Raw genomic sequence first — 19,836 nt, forward strand, 5'->3', positions numbered from 1 at the left:
AGGAACATAATGCATTTGTATTGGAATTGTAACTGATCACAAAATATATTCACATTAACAAATTATTTACATAAAACAATTCATGAATAAAACTAAATATCGGGCAAAATTTATCAATACCGTTGATAGGGGCTTTCAGCTGAATTATTCAGGATGAAGATGGACCCAATCATTCAACCCTAGTGAGAATTGGTCACATCATCATCAATCCTATTGAAGGCAGTCATAACACACACACATACAGTGAAATAAAGAAAGCGCATTTCTAGTTCAGTGCATGCAAGTTCTATACACATGCAAGTTCTATACCCATACATCGCATGTGCCAAATGTTCCACATGACAACCACCAGCCTTCTGATACTCTACACATGCCACATGGGTCTACATGCATATGTGCCACTATCCATCTTAATCTTCCACTTGCAAGTGTGGAACAATTCATCTTTATTATATGTTCCAGGGTGTTTGACAACCGACAAGAATAACTACTCCAAGCCAGCATGACCCAAATAGCCTAACTACTCCCAGCCGGCATTACCTAAATAGCCTATCCACAGCAGCATGAACCAAACAGTCTTATCTAGAATGAAACTTCGCTCTCAACCAACAAGGCCCCTAGGGTCAGCCCTCGAACTTACATATGCCTAAATCATGAAGCACATTAACTATAACAAATCATTATATCAATTTTTACATAAAAACCCTGTGTGTTTTGTATTAATCTATAAGCTTGCAAGCACCAGTAAGACACGGACCTACATTTCTTATGAACAAGATCAGCATAACAGACCATGCACTTAACTAACGAAAATCACAAAGATGATTAAACAAGACTATGGAAATTTCCAATCTACTCATACAATACAACAACATCATCAAGCTAACAAAACAAAAACAGCTAGTTCCTTCCTAAAGCTTCCCACAAATTTCCTATTTTCTGTTATTTTATAACTGTAACAGATGAATCCTTCCAAAAAAAAAAAACAAGGAATTATATGATCCCTAACCAAAGATTATGCACAATATGCTCGGTTTTCCAGTTTGCACAAGTGGAACAGTAGCTCCATGATCTAAATCATTGTTTTGTTGGTCCCACTTTGGATAAGGACCATCCACAAACTGTCCTTGAAAGTACAATCCTAAACTTCTATGTTTTGGCTAGCAAATAAATGGTCAAGAAGAGATGCAGCATTGGTCCACATTCAACTGATAAAAGCCCAAAATTAGTGGCTAGGATCTTCCTATCTGGAGATATCGGGATCGTGGTCCATCTACAGTTGGTTATTTCACATTATACCAACAAACTAGATAATTGAACCATAGGCCCCACTTTTAGAGATTGAAGAGCAGAGTATATTGTGCATATCTTTGGATTGAGGATCATATACATCAATAAGCCATTTACCGGAGATCGTTTTATCAAACCGTATACGTCATTCCAACTTGCATGATATTCACATGGGGCACACTCATATTTGCAGCACCTGCTCTGCAATTCCTCCTCAAGAATGCGTAGAAGTAGTTTATAGCCAGCTTCTTGATGAACCAAGATTCCTTCTTCGCCCTCACATCCCCATGCGCAAGCAGATATGTAAATCCCGATTCCATGGCTTCTCGAAGGGCGGAGAGCTCATACTCCAAGCTCGGGTCTTCATCAGATGACATAATACTTGATGGCAACATGGACGCACCTTCTTCCAAAGTAGAAGTGCACAACTCTACATTTCTTCGATCTGAAAGCAATGGAATCTGAAGCTCCCCGACAGTACCTGGGACCCCTGAGTCCCTAGACCTCACTGACTCATTATCAAATTCCATCTCCATCACGCTGCTCTCCAGTGCGAGATCTTGAGCTTCCCTTCTCAAAAACTTTTCAAGGCTCTCCACCAAAAGCTTCTCAAACGAGTGATGGTCTTCCTTCCTCACATCTTTGTATCCATAACGAGCAATGCAGCGAAACATATGGTAGTCTTTTGGGCAAACCCTTCTAAACAAAAACCTCTCCTCTTGTGGGACCACTGGAACTGGGACGTACTTAATGCAGACAAACACAATCGTCGAATGGATCGCTGGAAGGCCGAGTAGAAACTGCCCAAAAATTGAGGGGATGCCTTGGACCAGTTCATTGTATAATAACCCAATCCCCGGGACTCTAACAGTCCCAAGCGTGGATCCAAGCTCGAGCATGAAATCCATAGAGATCTTCTCTCTCATCTCACTCCGATATTTCAATACACTTCCATAGTTCCACGTGTACATTATGCATAGGAAACAACAAGCAAAAACAAGTGGTAGCCAACCACCTTCCATGATCTTTGTCAGGACTGCAGATAAGTAGATGAGCTCTATTGTCCCAAATATGGCAGGAAAACATAGAGCCAGAAACAGATTTGTCTGCCATATAAGAAGCATTACAAGGGTTACTAATGTCGTGCTCACCAACATCACACCAACCTCTGCAATGCCTGCAAGAACAACAATTTCATTAGTTCTGACTCACATCCGTAGGTCTCCGTTCTTTCCTTTCAAAAAGTTAATGTCTAAAGAAAACCGTGGAAAAAGAGTTCGGGCATGTATTAGAAGAACAAAGAAGCTACTCGCAGATGCACGTCTGCAAGCACCCCACACGTGCCACGGTGGCAAAACTTGTACGAGATTTGAGCTGTTGTTCACATGGGCCCCATCGCTAATGTGCCCAAGCCCAGAAGTTCGGCCGGTCCACTAACCAGGTGAACCAAACGTGTATGTGAAATGTGGACTGCAGGTTATCTTTTTAACCACCCATCTGTTTGTACATGTGTGGCCCAACCAACAAGTAGTAGAAGACTTCAATGTGGTATTTTGAGTCTGGGACTTACCGTATGCATTGGCTATGTCAGTGGTGCTTCTGAAAGAAGCAACCACAACTATGCACATGATCATTAGGAACCAGTTTATCACGGGAATGTAGATCTGACCCATGAATCTCCTGGATGTGTGAACTATCTTCAGCCTCGGGAAGCAACCAAGAGCCATGGACTGTTTGATGCACGAAAAGGTTGCCGATATCATGGCCTGACTAGCAATCATGGCAGCAAGTGTTGCTATCACAAAGACTGGCCAAAACAGGACACCTGCTCACCAACATTAGAACATCAAACGGGTTAAAAAGATTAAAATGCATGCCATTCTTGAGAGAGAAAAAAAAAAATTTGTCTGAATATGATTATAGCTGAGTCTTGTTCATTGGAAATACACCTTTGATGAAAGGTATCAAAAAATCAATCATGCATCAGGTGGGGCCCACCATACACATGATGTTTCCCAAAATCCAAAGTGTTAAATACATAATGTGGCCCACAAGTGTTGAACAAGGACTACTAGAAAATTTTCAGAACCATCCAATGTTGTTCTACAAGTGGCCCTCCTGATAAGTTGACTAGCTTGGGTTTTGGTTCAGATTGTCTACCGTGGAGACCAACCAATGCATGGCTCAGATGTCAGCCACATAACCCAGGTTGGCACATGTGGCCATCTATAGGTGTGCCATTCTTAAACTAAATCATGTACAAACAATGGTGTGTGCGGTAAACATTTCAACAAGGATTCCATGAAAGGTAAAAGATTATCATAAGAATTGTAGAAAAATCACCACCTGGTAAAGAATCGTAGAATACTCTTTCCGCTTTATCGGGATTTTTCATTAGAAATGCGGCCTGACCCATGTATTGTAAAAGAAGGCATGGGAATACCACGCATGTGAAGGCGATCTGTGAACACAGGAACGTTAAAACTAGAAGAAGGATGAAATGTTTAGACCAATGACAAATGCCAAAATAGTTCAAATAAAAAATGGCAGAAAGAAAAGAGTAGAATGCAAGTGAGTTACCTGTATGGATATTACAGAGAAATGGCCTAGATCAGCAAACATCGCTTCAGCTCCTGCCATGGGACATAACAATTTCTTCAATTCCCCTACTCAGCCTGTTTTATTACACAGTTCCCAGCCACCCCCTCTCTCCAAACAATTCCTCTTCTTTCCCCTTTTCTTTATTTTCCCAAATTATACATTACGATTTCCTTCTTTTTATGTCTTGTTGTTTTCTTTTGTACTTTATTTATTGCTAATAATTCTTTAAATCTCTCAAAAAATATTAAAAATTTATTGTTAAAAATAAGAGTAGAAATGAAATTTTATTAATACAAAATGCTAGAAGGGGAGAGTCTCCAAGCACTAACACTTGGAGATTGGAGCCCTTTTTCGCTAATTCATCTGCTAAAGAATTCCCTCATTGTGAGTATGAGAAAAGGATGTTGACTCAACTCTTAATTTCCTCCACCCATCTCCCAAGTCTCTCCGGGTAATTGACTGCCAAAGAAGCCCAACTGATTGCTTTTGAAGAATCACCCTCAACAAAGAAATAAATAAATAATTTATTTGTTCACGGAAGTGCCCCATGCTGGGATCTTTAGGATATTTCAACATAGCTCCGCTCTATTGTAAAAGTGGCATACCAGTGATGAGGACATTACATGGTGGATAACTAATTGGATGGGCTCTATACCAAAAGGCGTGACCATTTGAATGTTGTAGCTATCCAATCAATGGCTTGAAAAAAGATATACTTGGTTTAAAAACTGAGCAGAGGTACAAACTCATTGCACAGAAATCACAATTATCAGAAGTTTGAGTTATCTAGCCTTCCACATGATGACCAACCACATCAAGGATATGAATGTTAACATTGAAGAGTGCATCTGCCATGCACCAAAAAGAGGAGGAGCATATATAACGTATTGATGCTGTCTTTTACCAAAATTTGTGGAAAAAAAATTAAAGGAAGAATGGGTAACACAAGAATCCATCATCTATCTGTGTTTTCTGACACATACTTAATGGTGTATCTGACCGTTCTTTGGTAAGAATGTGCTCACTGCCAGCTTGGCCTACTTAAAATTAAGTTTCCAAGGCTTTGACCTCTAAACATGGTGTTAAAGCTTAGGGGAATTAGAAATTCTTTGGTTGATTGTCAATTTTTATATGGATTATGTTAAACATTTTACATCACAAAATAGGCTTAGAACTAGACGAAAATGAGCTCCTACTAATGCTTGACATGAAAATACAAAAAATAAATAAATAAATAAATTTGTGAAGAAAATGATAAAAGATCGAAAAAATGGTGGCAAAGCAGTACACGGGTGCATCAGTACTGTTATGGGCCAAATTTATTTATTTTTTGAAATGATTGTTTTTTTTTTTTTTTGAACGACCGATATGGGCCAAGCATACCTACGAATTTTGGAAGTTGGCCATTTCAGCCCCATTTCAAGTATTGATGCCAACTGATATGGATACGATGCACCTGCATTGGCAGAAATTATACATATACTCGGAACCATGCCGATCACCACACATATTTGCCATAGAACTTATGTGAAGCATGTGCCATAGTAATATTTTTTAAATTTATAACGTTGATGTCGAGAATATTAACTTTGAAAAGAGATTTTTGAGGAAATAAATTGAAAGCATTTTTCGAGTGTGTAAGGGTGAGACAACCTGTAATACATAGAACACATCCTCCAAGAGCTGACCATGCCTTTCTACTATTCCTCTGGAAGAATAAATAGATATAAAAGGGATTAAATGCCCTTAGAACGGTGATATCATACGTAATCATGTTGTATAATCCAATCGATCCAATAGAGAAGAACCAAATTGCCAATACGGGTGCAAACATGAAACCCACTTTGCCGGTCCCAAACCTCTGTATGCTGAACAGTGCCACAAGAATAACACTCGAAAGAAGTACAACAGCATCTGCAACAACAAGATTCAAATCAATAAATTCATTGCTTCCAAAGTTATTACAAGCTGATCATAGAGATGCGGTTTGCTTGAATGCATCCTGACGTATTACAACAAGATACGTAGGGACTCTAGCCAGTGGATTTGGGCTTTTTTAATGACACAAACCGTTTATTTCATAGGGCTCCCCTTTGATGTGGGATGCCCAAAAAAAATAAAACTCTCAGATGGAATATTTCAACCCACTGCTTATACAAAGGTTATGGTGACCATTCATGTTGACAGCAAAAATGTCAAATTATTGAAGGGTTGAAATAGCCTAATTGAGGGCTTTTATTTGTTGTTTTTACACCGTATAAAGGGAGGCTGGTCATATAAACGATTGGATCATTGCAAAATGACCCGGATTCCAAGGTTAAGGTCCTGACATATAGCATGCAATACATCAAGAAGTATTCAAGCAAACCTCTTATTTAGAGATACCCAAACCTGAGTTTCCTTAAGCCCATCGTGCATACCTCAACGTGCAGCCGCACCCACACTTTACAACTTGGCATTTGCGAGGGCCAACTGAGCCATGCATCATGTGGATGAATCCAACCATTTAGATAACCCGGGCCAAAATCAGGCCAAACATCTCATCAGGCGGGCCACAGGTGAACGGTGAATGTGGAGCATTGACAACTTCTAAACTGTCCACTGCCTTTTTACATGTATAGCTAACCTGATGAGTTGCACTTTGGCCAGGTAATCTATATGGTATGGCCAAACTGATGCATGGATTGGATGACCCACAAGTATTCTAGGTTAGCAAACCTGGCCATGTTTGGAGTAGTACATTCCAGCCCAACTAAAGGCCACAGATTGCATTAAGGAAAAGACCTACAAATGACACATGCAAGAAAAAGAAAGCAAAAGAGTAAGTAAAACACCTGTATTAAATCCCGGAATTTTGCCCTGCAAGCCACTCACTGCAGACATTACTACAACAACAGAAAAGGTATCATGATGGGATGTGATGCAGGACATGAAAATTAAATATGATATGCGAGATTTCAGGCTTAAGATCACGTTAGTTCAGAAACAATTACACAAATTCCATATCCCACATGAAAGTCCAAACATTCAATTAAGGGGAATCTATGCGGGTCCAAGCCTACACATGATAGGGCTGGATCAATAAAAATTATGAACCAAATGATACTCAAAGATAAGAAATAATCATCCACACATACATAGTAATCAGTCCCTAATCCAAGGGATTCAGAAATTCCAATTCGGGGAACCCTAGGGTAAGAAAACGAGCATAAAATTAGAGATTTGAGTAATTTGGGGTTAGGTTTAAGGATTTTGGGTGAAAGCGGAGTGAAAGAGAGGAGAGAGACGAACTAGAGAAGTACCGCACGCATGGACAACAACAATGGCCCAGACGCATGTGCGTGTGATCCCGGCCGCGGGTGTGTGAGGCCCACTATTCAGAAAAAGGCCACCTTGGCCCTGGTCGGCAAGGGATGAACTCCAAAATTCCCAAATCTCAACTCGATCCGATATACGGTTTGTGCGTGGTACTCTACCGAAGTTTCAGCCCTCCTATAGGATAGGGCCAGATTCTGAAATTCTGATGTGGGGAGGAGAATTGCTGCAATAGATGATTGATTCGAAGTGTAGATGATGGGGTGAGATAAGAAAAAGGGATGGTAGAAGATGGGTAGTAGAGATGGCAATGGATGGGGGCGAATCGGGTTAAATGTAACTTCGCACTATGGTAGTTAACCCTTCGATGAAGGGAAGGCTTCGCACCCAATTAGGCTTCACAACTCAAAGAGTAGGAAAACGCATAATTTTTATTAATCTTCAATGAATCAAAAGAACTATAAGGAGTACCTATTTATAGGGAAAACCTTATAACCCAAAACTCGCGCCATGTGTGCAACCTATTACTTGGCGATGAAGTAAACTAAAATAAAAACCAATCAAAGAAATCTAAAGCGTTCACAATATTCTAAATAGCATAAATAAGCAAAACTTAAAATATGAAATCAATCCGACTAGTGGGCCACGATCATGAGATCCTATAATGAGCTTTTCTTGGCTATCAGGCCCACTCTCTTGAACCGGAACTCCGTCTTCTAACTAGGAGGCCCTCCCTAGACGTCGTCATCGATCCAGATCGACGGTGGGGCCCTCCTTCTGGCGTACGTGCATGAGGAGGGGGGGTGAGCGCGCTTGATGTCCCCATCAATTCTCCCCGGCTGCAAAGATTTTGCCACTGGCGAAATAAAACTCCTGAACTGCTCTAAGATGTTAGGATCAAGTCTCTGAAGCTCCTCCTCAGTGAGTCACGTGCTGTCTGAAGCTGGGCGTGACTTCCATTTAACCACGTACTTCTGAAACCCGCCGTCCAACGTTGAAACTATCTGATGGTCCAGGATATTCTCTATTTCCTTTTTGGGTGTGTGAAGGTTAGGTATGGGAGGTAGAGGCTGGGAAGATGGGTCGGAACGGTTAGGTATGGGAGGTTGAGGCTGAAAAAATGGATCAGGACGGGTCGGTATGGGACGTAGAGGATGGGTAAATGGGTTGGAAAGGGTAGGTATGAGAGGTAGAGGCTGGGAAAATGGGTCAGGATGGGTAGGTATGGGACGTAGAGGCTGGAAAAATGGGTCAGGAAGGGTAGGTATGAGAGGCAGAGGCTGGAAAAAAAAAGGTCAGGAAGAGTAGGTATGGAAGGTAGAGGCTGGAAAAATGGGTCGGAAATGGGCCATGGTTCAAGGAATAAATATGGAAAATCAGGATAGGTGGGCGAAGGGCCGGACAAAGTATCAGTGGTCTCCTGAAAAGTAACTAAATCCTCTACATCGGATGTGAAACTAATTCCTATAGAAGGTGGAAGATCTACCTCATACACATTGAGATCGTTTCGTTTTATAATTTTGAAGGGTCCAGCGCTACGCTCGTGTAACTTATGAGTTACACGGCCTTCGGAAGGTACCGCTCGGGGCTGATACGAACCATCATGGAGTCCCCAACATTGAATCCTTTGAAACGTTGATGCTGGTCTATAGAAAATGTGCAATGTTCATTACTAGTCATGATCTTCTGCCTGATTTCTTGATGCTATGAATGAATGTGATGCGCCAAAGACTCTACAGAATCTGACAACCTATGGGACAGTGACATAGGGACAAGATCAATAGGTTTCCTAGGTTTATAACCAGTAACGACTTCACGAAGACTTAGACCTGTGGACCTATCGACAGAACTATTCAACGTAAACTCGGCTGTAGATATTACGGTATCCCATGTTCTGGTGTGCTCTATATCCCTCTTAAGGGGAGACTCATCCAATAGATCATTAGGAAAGACATCACGTAACTCATTCATTACCAGAATGGCCTCAGTGGGTAACTGTACACTAGCCTCTGGTGCACTCTCTCCAGCCACAAGGCCGCACATGTTATACCCCTCAAAATGGTAGTCTTGATGTCTCTCATGGGGTGGGTGCACAAGTGCACACCCATAATTGATTCTTTGGCCAACTCCATTCATTGGTCTATCCTCCAGGCCACCTGCCTGAGATTGGACATCTACACCAATGGTGGGGCTTGTCCTGGCGATGGTCTTTAGTCAAGTAATGCGTACATCAAGTTGTTCAAAGCATTGGTCCATTTTCAAGCGCTTAATCAAAAACTCCAACTTCTGGGACAACTTGTTTAGTGACTCTTGTAATTGTTCTATGTTTAGTGTAGGGTGCCAACCAAAATTCAGCAATATAATTGTTAAAATATAAGATTTTTTTTTAAAGAAACAACCTAGTTTCTAAAAACGAAAAAGGAAAGTTTTTTAAACAAGTTAGGAAAGTTTCTTAAAAAAACAAAAAACAAAACAAAACAAAAAAACAAATTAGGAAAGTTTCTAAAGAAAAGCAACCTAGTTTCTAAAAACGAAAAAAGAAAGTTTCTAAAAAAAAATTAGGAAAGTTTTTAAAGAAACAAATTAGGAAAGCTTCTATAAAAAAAAAACAAATTAAAAAAGTTTCTAAAAAAAACAACTTAGTTTCTAAAGAAAAAGAAAAACGAAAGTTTCTAAAAATAGAAAGTAAATTAGTTTCTAAAAAAGAAGAAGGAAAGTAAACTAGTTTCTAAAAAAGAAAAAGGAAAGGAAATTAGTTTCTAAAAATAGATTAAGAAAGTTTTTAAAAAATTAGTTTCTAAAAAAACAGAAAAGGAAAGTTTCTAAACCTAGAAATAGAAAACTAAGTTCTAAAATAGTTCAAATAAGGGGATAACAGAAAATTTCAGCAGCTTATATCAGGGTTTATGGACCTCTAAACAGCCATATATGATGAGAATTGATGCGTAATGGACATAAACAACCAAACCTTAAACATGTAATGAATTCCCCTACAAGAACCCTAGGCTTTGATACCAAATTTGATGCAGGACATGAAAATTAAATATGATATGTGAGATTTCAGGCTTAAGATCACGTTAGTTCAAAAACAATTACACAAATTCCATATCCCACATGAAAGTCCAAACATTCAATTAAGGGGAATCCATGCGAGTCCAGGCCTACACATGATAGGGCTGGATCAATAAAAATTATGAACCAAATGATACTCAAAGATAAAAAATAATCATCCACACATACATAGTAATCAGTCCCTAATCCAAGGGATTCAGAAATTCCAATTCGGGGAACCCTAGGGTAAGAAAAGGGGCATAAAATTGGAGATTTGAGTAATTTAGGGTTAGCTTTAGGAATTTTGGGTGAAAGCGGAGTGAAAGAAAGGAGAGAGACAAACCAGAGAAGTACCACGCGCATGGACAATAACAATGACCCAGACGCATGTGCGTGTGATCCCGGCCGCAGGTGTGTGGGGCCCACTATTCCGGAAAAAGCCACCTTGGCCCTGGTCGGCCATGGATGGACTCCAAAACCCCCAAATCTCAGCTCAATCCGATGTACGGTTTGTGTATGGTGCTCTGCCGAAATTTCAGCCCTCCTGTAGGACCAGATTCTGAAATTCTGATGTGAGGAGGAGAATTGCTACAATAGATGATTGATTCGAAGTGTAGATGATAGGGTGAGATGAGAAGAAGGGATGGTAAAAGATGGGTAGTAGAGATGACGATGAATGGGGGCGAATCGGGATAAATGTAGCTTCGCACCGCGGTAGTTAACCATTCGATGAAGGGAGGGCTTCGCACCCAATTAGGCTTCACAACTCAGAGAGTATGAAAACGCAGAATTTTTATTACTCTTCAATGGATCAAAAGAACTACAAGGGGTACCTATTTATAGGGAAAACCCTATACCCCAAAACTCACGCCATGTGTGCAACCTATTACTTGGCGATGAAGTAAACTAAAATAAAAATCAATCAAAGAAATCTAAAGCGTTCACGATATTCTAAATAAAATAAGCAAAACCTAAAATATAAAATCAATCCGACTAGTGGACCACGATCATGAGATCCCATGATGGGCTTTTCTTGACTATCGGGACCACTCTCTTGAACCGAAACTCCGTCTTCTAACTAGGAGGCCCTCCCTGGACGTCGTCATCGATCCAGATCGACGGTGGGGCTCACCTTCTGGAGTACGTGCGTGGGGGGGGGGGGGGGGGCATGAGTGCGCATGTGCACGTGATGTCCCCATCAGGATGCATTAATGAGATTCAAGATGGTGAATAAACAACTGGCTAACATGCAAGAAAAGGAAAATTTTCAATACCTGACATTGCCGGAGTCAAAATACCGTCCCCAATGATCATGGAAGTACCCATTAAAACCAAAAGCAATAAAAGCGTTTTTAAAGAAGATCTTCTTTCCAAACACTCTTTTATATTCAATGCCCTTTCCAACTCAGGTGTGGGCAGCTTGAGCTGAAAACTGGAGATTTGTTCATCGGAACGCTGTTGATTTGGCAGTAGATTGACTTTTGCATACCTGCAAATCAATGAATATAAGGCAAAGGTGCCTCCTGCAGTCGCAATAACCATATTTCAGGCACTCTTTTTGTTTGGGTTGATAAATATAAGAAAGTTTAGGATCCAGTGCAGTGAATACCATTATCTAAATTAGTGGACCACCTTATTTATAAACAATGGCAAAAAAAGCCCTGCTGATCAGACATTCAGAACTTTCCGATGCATCAACCACTTTTGGATGGATGGAAAAAATTTTGTTTAACAGTTAAGGAAAAAGCTTATGGATCAAGTTGTTAGAAACAGCAAATTGCTGCAACTTTTTACCATTAGCCCATCCATTAGGTGGCCTATCAGTTGGACAGTTCAGATAAGACTGAAACATTCTCCAAGATTATCAATTCATCGATACGATATAATAATGGTAGTTCGGATGAGACTGCAACTCTTTACTATTAGCCCATCCGTTAGGTGGCCTATCAGCTGGACAGTTCAGATAAGACTGAAACATTCTCCGAGATTATCAATTAGTCAATATGATATAATAATGGTAGTTGATGCATACTGAATACAGCCATGTATAAAAACCACAAATACAGATTAAAAGGGTAGCAAGAAATACACCAAAAAGTAGTCAACATGAAACAAGAACTTAAATAACTACCACACCAGCATAGAAACCATTTATGGGAAAAATGATATCTTCCGATCAATGAATCCATACCTTCACCATTATCATTAGCTTTCAGAACTACAAAAACGTATTTTGCAAAAGGAAGGAGAGCAATCGTGTACATCACTAAAGATAAAGCTCCCAAGATATCAACTTCTGATTTTATCGGCACCTTGCTGAACACATCATTAAAAACATAGAGTGGGCTTGTACCCATGTCACCGTAGACCACACCGAGAGTTTGAAATGCCAGCGCAACCGTACCCAAAAGAGAGAGATCCTGAGTTACAAGCATGTAAGATTATACAAAAAGAAAGAGTACTGCCCATATATGTGAAGAAATGAAATTGAGAATTTAGCAAACAAAGCAGATGTAGATAAACAACAATAGATGGAAGGCACGCTTCAGACAACAAAGGGGAAAGTTCATTTACACTATAAAGTTAATCACAGAGTATAGGTTGTTGGTTCTCATGCCATGACATGAATTTAAACCAAAGCAAACATTCCGAATAGTCATATGACACAAAATATTTGATGTAAAAGATTAAAGTAGAAGGCCTAAGAATGTGACAAAGTTTGATGTACCAAAACTCATGGACATCTTAATAGAGGGCCAGGATCAAAAGAAATTATGCCGACAGGGGCCAACATGCACTTTAGCTTCCAATGGCGATAACGTTGTGACTGGAAATTGAAATCGTGCATATTAAGTGTCATTGGCCCTAGAACGGTTTAGCAAAATCCAATCGTTTTAGCAGTCAAATTTGAATTTAAAGTTAAAATTTACTATTTTTAGTAAGTTACTGATTTTGCTATTTTTTAGTTATTTAGGGGTTTGAAAGTCCTGTAATGTCTTAAAATCCTACTTTGAGTCATTTGAGAGAGTTTGAATCAGTTATAGATGTGTTAACTATTTTTAGAAAGATTAACATTTTCGGTAAGTTACAAACATAGGGCTTATATAAGTCCTATTAAGGGCATTGTAAATAAATTTAATCCATTATTATCAATTTTATTCTCTTTCTTAGAAGTTTTTTTTTTTTTACCTTCTGGATTCAAGGGTTATCATAGAGGAACCTTTCAAGGCAAAAAGGATTATCATAGAGGAAGAAGACAAAGATCTTCTCATCCCCCTTCCATCATGCAACCACTGCATTAAAGTTTCATAACAAGAATGCACTCCACGACTAAAAGTATGCAACAATTTGCAGGTAGAAAAATGCATCTTGGTTATTCAGGATGCAGTTTGTACAATACTGTTGAGGCTTTTCAATAATCCAAACCTTCAATATGATAGGCCTCACCAAGGATGTCCTGTGCAACGGAAATCCAACAGATTTGAAGATCCTAGCACTATAATATTTGGCCTTCTTCTAGGTTTACAGTTAACCATTACTGTATTTTTCTCTCTAAATCGCCTATTTGTTGACCACTGAATGAAGAGTTAAGATTCCTCTAATCTGAGAGATTTTAGGTGCATGGGCCATCCACAGTGGGGCCCATAATACCAACTGTTTGGATCACTGAATTGGAGGCCACACACACCCAATTCGGCAAGACAAAACCTGAATTGTATCATATAACCTTCTGGGCCAAGCATTGCACTATACCTCCCACAAAATACAATGCACGATATAACTTAATCAAAGATGAATACAAATACAAGAACCTCATACAATGCCATAGGTTGCATGTAGTTGTAAGAGAATATTGAGGTGACTCACAGAAACACATGATGCAGCCCACGAATGGGCCCCCAAGAGCCTAAGAGTGGACCCCACGTTCTAATCAATCATAAAAATAGAACCAATAATCTGCCCGAGCAGTTCTGTCGGCCCTTAGTGTTGATCTGCTTAATCTGTGGACCATACAGGTAGTCTGATCAAATTGTGGACCCCATGTGAGTGCACTGTTCATCAGTTCACTGTTCACAAGTGTGTGCTAGAACAATAGCTAGTTTTCTTTCTCTTTTTAACTTGCTTGGCAAGTAAACCCATCAGTAGTTTAATTGGTTTAAGAATGTTTTTAAATAAATAAATAAAAGACATGCTATATTAGTTGAATTTCAGGCATTTGCTTCCCAGCGATTGGGTTCTTTAAGAACAGTGATTCTTCTATCCTTTTTTCTTTTCTAGTAGTGTGATGTCCTAGAAGACTGTTGAAAGTCTCTTCAACAGTCCTCATATGAACTGATTATTACCCTGTCCCTGCTTGTGAATTTTGAAGCTTTTCAATTTCACATGGAGCATTGTTTAATGACTGCTTTCTGGTACTCTATTGTGATTGTCAGAAGTTGGGTTTCAGATTTCCAGGTATTTAACTGATTAACACCTCATTATTAAATAGAAGAACAGCTTTCGGGTCATGCTGAATCAACATATCATCGAAAACTCGGAATGAAGGTTTTTCAATTCACCATTGCCGCTGATGGATGCAAGGTCGGTAGCAAAGCAGTGCAAATAAACAGAGGTAAATAAATTACAGTATTCTCCTATTTTACTTTTGGTCTTTAAATTCAGAATCAACGACTTGGGCTTGAGACCCATCAGGGAGCTTTCCAGTGAGATGCTGCTGAAAGTTGTTAGCAGGAAAAAGGACGCCATACACTGTTTTTAGTTTTTACTCATTAAGAGAAATGATAAACCATATCTGCCTGGTTAGCTATCAATGGTCGAATCTCACTGGCAAGAAATTGCACCTTGAGGGTTTTTATGTTGTTTTAGAATGAGTGATGTTGATGAAGTAGGAATTGATGCCTCTGACACTTCTCTAAAACTTCTCTGTTACCTCCTAGATACGATCAAAACCAAGTTTATTCCAATACATAATATCAGTTTCTCTCGCATTAGCAGTCCCGTCATTCTATTCCGTGTTCCCTTAAGGCCATGTTTAGATGACTACGGATTCCATGCCAAATAATTGAATATGAGTTCCTTTGATGTGAAAATTTTTGTTGTTTGGATAGCAATGAAAAGGATGGATTACACAAAGCAATCATTACTATTTTCCATAATTTGAATTCTTAGCAACGTGTTCTATATCCATTACGATACACCCATAAATGCCAATATATATAGGTAATGACCATAACCTTTACGTGATACGAGGGTGAAACAGGGAAGTTAGTTTTTTATGACCATATCGGCCGTTCGATGGCCGTAAAGGCCGTTACGGGGCATAACAATGGTTACTCCTGTAAAGGTAAAAAAACGGCCACTTTTTTCTATTTAAATCAATTTTTCTCCTCATTTTTTCACTTTTCTCATTCCAAAAACTCTCGGGCAGATTTCGACCACTTTTATTATAGTTTTTAATATTAAAACCATAAATTGAAGTGATTTGAGCAAATAGAAGCTCTGAGGGTCATCTTTTTTTAAAATTGAAAAAGTAGTATTAGTGCATTTTTCTTACTTCTAGTTTTAGTGCTTAATTGTTATGTGTAAATTTCAGAGACATAATCATGTTCACAAATTCACTAGACAACCCGATACAATACTCTCACCAAAGGTGGACCATAACACTACCATAAACATGTTCGAAACAAAACAAAAATGAATACATATTTAGAATATTTACAGTATTCTTGATTTTCTAGATATTTTTGCAGAATTTTTTGAGCAAAAGAAAATTTTCAACCATTAGGGGAGTCGTAATGGTTGTTACGCCCCCGTATCGGTAATGGTAGTGACCGTTACGGCCACCGTTACCAATATTGAATACCTTAATTCTTTAGCACACAAAACTAGGTGATTCTTGAGAAAGGAAGATGTTATTTCCACTTTCTATCCAAAAAAAAAAAGAACTATAAAATTAGAATCCAAGTTTCGATAGTGCTTGCAGAAATCATTACAATATAATTTTTATTTTTCCTTTATCCAAACATGCCCTAAAGAAAAATATTTATGGAAGTAGCAGATACAGTCCATGCCTTCACAGACTGAGGAAATAGACTCCTCTTGGTCCAAATTAGCAGTGTTTCCATTTCGGCCGAGCATTCCGCACAGGTGGGCTACTATTTCAATTATCCAGATTGTTCGTCCGATGGACGCCATCATGGATGGAAGAGGCTACATGAATCCCGACAATCCTAGCCACCCAACAACTAGCTGGTTAAGAAGAAACTATAGCCAACAGAGCACATGCAATAGGAAAGTGCATCAGCAGAGAATTTTCACAATGATGCCATGAACTCAATGCGAGCATTGAATAACACATCTGAAGAAATTGGGTTTTCCATGGTGAGTAGCAGCATGGCTCTTACCTCTTATCCAAACCTTCATAAAATCCCGCCATAATCATCGTTGAATAACCAATTTTATCCATATAACTAACATAGAACAAACACACCCCATGTGACAATTTCAAACATTTTCTACCAGACTTTTAACCTCCCACCTCTTCCGACACTACTTCACACATTCATAAAATGCCTCAAGGAGGAGGAGAATAGCATCCTCAACCTCCAAAGACTATTCAACACTGACCACCCATTCACCATTCATTAGAAAGCAATGAAATTGAAATTAAAGGCTACACTGGTTGTGGTTACTTCAGCCCATTAACAAAATCACCAGTTACTGCAAGTGCCAATATTATTATTTTTTTACAGTTACTGCAAGACTCAATTTGTCTTTTATAACTATGGTTGCAACTTACAAGACCCAATTTCAGAACTACAACACCCACCTTTTACAGAGGAATTATATGATCCTTGACCCAATTATCTGATGGGGTTTTCAGTTTGTACCAGTGGGACCGACCCATATTTCAATGATCAAGACGTTGACAAGATAGAATCCACCATGAATAGACTACTACCCTAAAATCTCCCTCCTAGCCATGAAAGCTTCAAGCTACTTCATCATCAAACATTTCTGTATTTTCTTTCTATCTACTCCCATTACAGGTGACAAAGTAAGGACCGGATTCATCCCAATCGATAAGTTTTTTGGGGGCAAGTTTTATCCATCATGGGTCCAATCAAATAATGGTCTAGATCATGTGTACAACCCTCAAGCATACTAATTGATTCTTAGATAAGGATCATACAATTCCTCCTCTTCTCTACCGAAAAATAAATGAAAAACCCGCGCATTCAAACAAACTGATATGCTTTCGAATAAGCATAATAGGAATTTTTATTTTTATTTTCTTTTTTTGAGATAACAACAAACTTATTAGAATTATCACAACAAAGTGAGAAAAGTATAGAACTCGAACACAGCAATCAAAAAGAAAAAATTAAATAAATAAATAAAAAGAATTATAATTAAAAAAAAAACCAGAATTGCATCGTAAACAGATTTCCGAATACCATTTAACTAAGAATGCATCTCCAAAATTACTTACAAATAAGAATGATATGTAAATAAAGGAACCACATATTACTTCAACCCACTCAATCAGGAAAACGCAATAACAAATCAGCCATTGCAACAAGACTCAATTCGATTTTTCTATGGTGACTGCAAAACCCATGCTTCTTTTTTTTTTAATTACTTCACGATCCAAATTGTAAAGCTACTAAGCCATCCCTTCTTAGAGAAATTATATAAGCCCTGCAACTTCGCACACTATAATGAACTTTGTCAACTCTTCCAAGTGGGGTCCACCCTTCAGTAATCCAGACCATTGACCTGCTGTGTCGCACTGTAGATGACCTATCTTCCCCTCCCAAAAAAAAAAAAAAAAACCTCCATAGTACAATCTTAACCTTCAGATTTGTAGCCTATAGCTAGACAGTTAAGAAGAGAAATACAACAACAATTCCCATTCAACTAGTAGTTGGGACCTTCCAATCTGGGAGTGTTTTCGGGCTTGGTCCATCAATGGCAGGAACCAACAGCCCAATGGTCTGGATTACAAAACCAGGGGCCCCACTTGTCAGAACCTCATTCTCTCAGTAGTGAAACCAAAGAACAGTAACAGGACATACTACTACTAAAATTGAAAAAAGAAAAATAAACAATTTTGAGAGAGAGAGAGAGAGAGAGAGAGAGAGAGAGAGAGAGAGAGAGCTAAGCTACCTTTGAATGGGGAGTATGAGAACCAGCTATACCCATGGCTTCAACATCAAAGGAATCTACTCTCTTCGGCTTCTTCGAAAGTCGCCTTCTCAAGCCCCCTTGCTCTTCTCTGCTCTCATCTTCTCCATACAGAGACCATGTCTGGGAATCCGAATCTACTTCACTGCCATCAACCCATCTCGATTCAGAGCCAGAAATGAAACGAGCACTGCTGCTCTCTTCAATCCCATCTCCTTCTTCCATCTTCTTCTCCATTCTCTCACTCAAAACGGGCCCCAAAAAGATCCGATCTTTTTCGGGTTTCTGTTCATGCAACTGAAAATCCAACAAAACCCATCTGCAGAATCACGTCTGCCAGATGAAAAATCGAGTCAGAGCGTGATTTTCTTCTGCTCGGCCTGTGATTGGGAGCGATTCCTGGAGCTAGGCATGACGACGAATCGCTGGAACGGGTGATGTTGAAGTAGAAACGATAAAAAGATAGAAAACGCACGTGAATGTCGGGATCACCCAGCATTGTGTACTCCTTCGGAATATCGGGACGTGTGCATTCAGACGGGGATGCGAATTTCCCGCAGCTACCAATTAGGGGAAGCGGATTGGCTGGTGTACCACACACCACCAACCTAGCTGGTGTGGGTACGTGTCGTGCGACGCTCTTCGACCATCGAGTTGCACGAACGGTTCAAACGAGATCAAAGTTATTTGGGACCCAAAATGATTTATTTATTATATCCACACTGTTAATCCATTTGTAAATATTATTTTAGATCTTAACCCCAAAAATGAATTATATCCAAAGATCAAGTTTACCACGCCACAAATAGCAGTGGGACAATGATTCTCACCGTTTAAACATTCGTAGGGCCTAACGTAAAGTTTATTTTCCATTCAATATGTTCATAAGGTCACACAGATATGGATGAAGAGGAAATAAAATATCATATTGATCCAAAATTTCTGTGACCCCAAAAGTGATTTGAGGGTAGATGTTCAATCGTCCACTGTTTTTTATAGTGTGGTCCACTTCATCTTTATATCTATCTTATTTTTTGGTTCAATCTTTAATATGAGATCACCAAATGGACGGACGGTTTGGATATAGCTCATGCCTCATGATGGGACCAACAAAACTTAACACATCAGCCAGGTCGGTGGTGTGTGGTACACCAGCCAATCCGCTTCCGCGGGGGCGGAGTAGGCGAGGCAACGGTAACAGAGGGCGTGGCTTCGGTGGATCCCTGATTGTGGGGCCCACCGTGATATATTTAGATTACATCCGCGCCGCCCATCCGTTTTGAAAGCTCATTTTATGGCATCCAAAAATGATGCAGATACAAATCTTAAGTGGACCACAAGAAATATCGGTGATTCAATACCTACCACTAGAAACTTCATCCAACTTGCTGA

The 19,836-nt window shown here is 39.4% G+C and overlaps 1 protein-coding gene across 3 annotated transcripts; it reads right to left on the bottom strand.

Moving 5' to 3' along the window:
* Positions 1 to 822: 822 nt before the first annotated feature.
* Positions 823 to 18,885, bottom strand: LOC131255559 (potassium transporter 23). Of its 3 annotated transcripts, XM_058256303.1 has the most exons (9): positions 18,427 to 18,883; positions 12,449 to 12,677; positions 11,532 to 11,780; positions 6,726 to 6,776; positions 5,545 to 5,805; positions 3,871 to 3,923; positions 3,637 to 3,751; positions 2,861 to 3,115; positions 823 to 2,467 (listed from the first exon to the last, which is right to left on the bottom strand). In XM_058256303.1, exons 1-9 carry the CDS (start codon positions 18,679 to 18,681, stop codon positions 1,422 to 1,424), a joined length of 2,514 nt encoding a protein of 837 aa, XP_058112286.1. In that variant the 5' UTR covers positions 18,682 to 18,883; the 3' UTR covers positions 823 to 1,421. The 3 variants fall into 3 exon arrangements, with proteins under 3 accessions (XP_058112286.1, XP_058112287.1, XP_058112288.1); XM_058256304.1 differs by lacking the exon at positions 2,861 to 3,115 and having other exon boundaries at positions 18,427 to 18,885; XM_058256305.1 differs by lacking the exon at positions 12,449 to 12,677 and having other exon boundaries at positions 18,427 to 18,543.
* Positions 18,886 to 19,836: the final 951 nt, after the last annotated feature.

This window comes from Magnolia sinica, chromosome 9, assembly GCF_029962835.1.
Source record: "Magnolia sinica isolate HGM2019 chromosome 9, MsV1, whole genome shotgun sequence".
Taxonomy (NCBI): Eukaryota; Viridiplantae; Streptophyta; class Magnoliopsida; order Magnoliales; family Magnoliaceae; genus Magnolia; species Magnolia sinica.

Bases quoted from the DNA above. Each gene is read 5' to 3' on its own strand.
- LOC131255559 (XM_058256303.1), bottom strand. From the start codon at position 18,681: ATGGAGAAGAAGATGGAAGAAGGAGATGGGATTGAAGAGAGCAGCAGT. The intron at 12,678-18,426 runs GTAGCTTAGCTC...CTTGTAACTCAG, and splicing joins CTCATACTCCCCATTCAAAG to GATCTCTCTCTTTTGGGTAC. The intron at 5,806-6,725 runs GTGTTTTACTTA...TTGTTGTTGCAG, and splicing joins AATTCCGGGATTTAATACAG to ATGCTGTTGTACTTCTTTCG.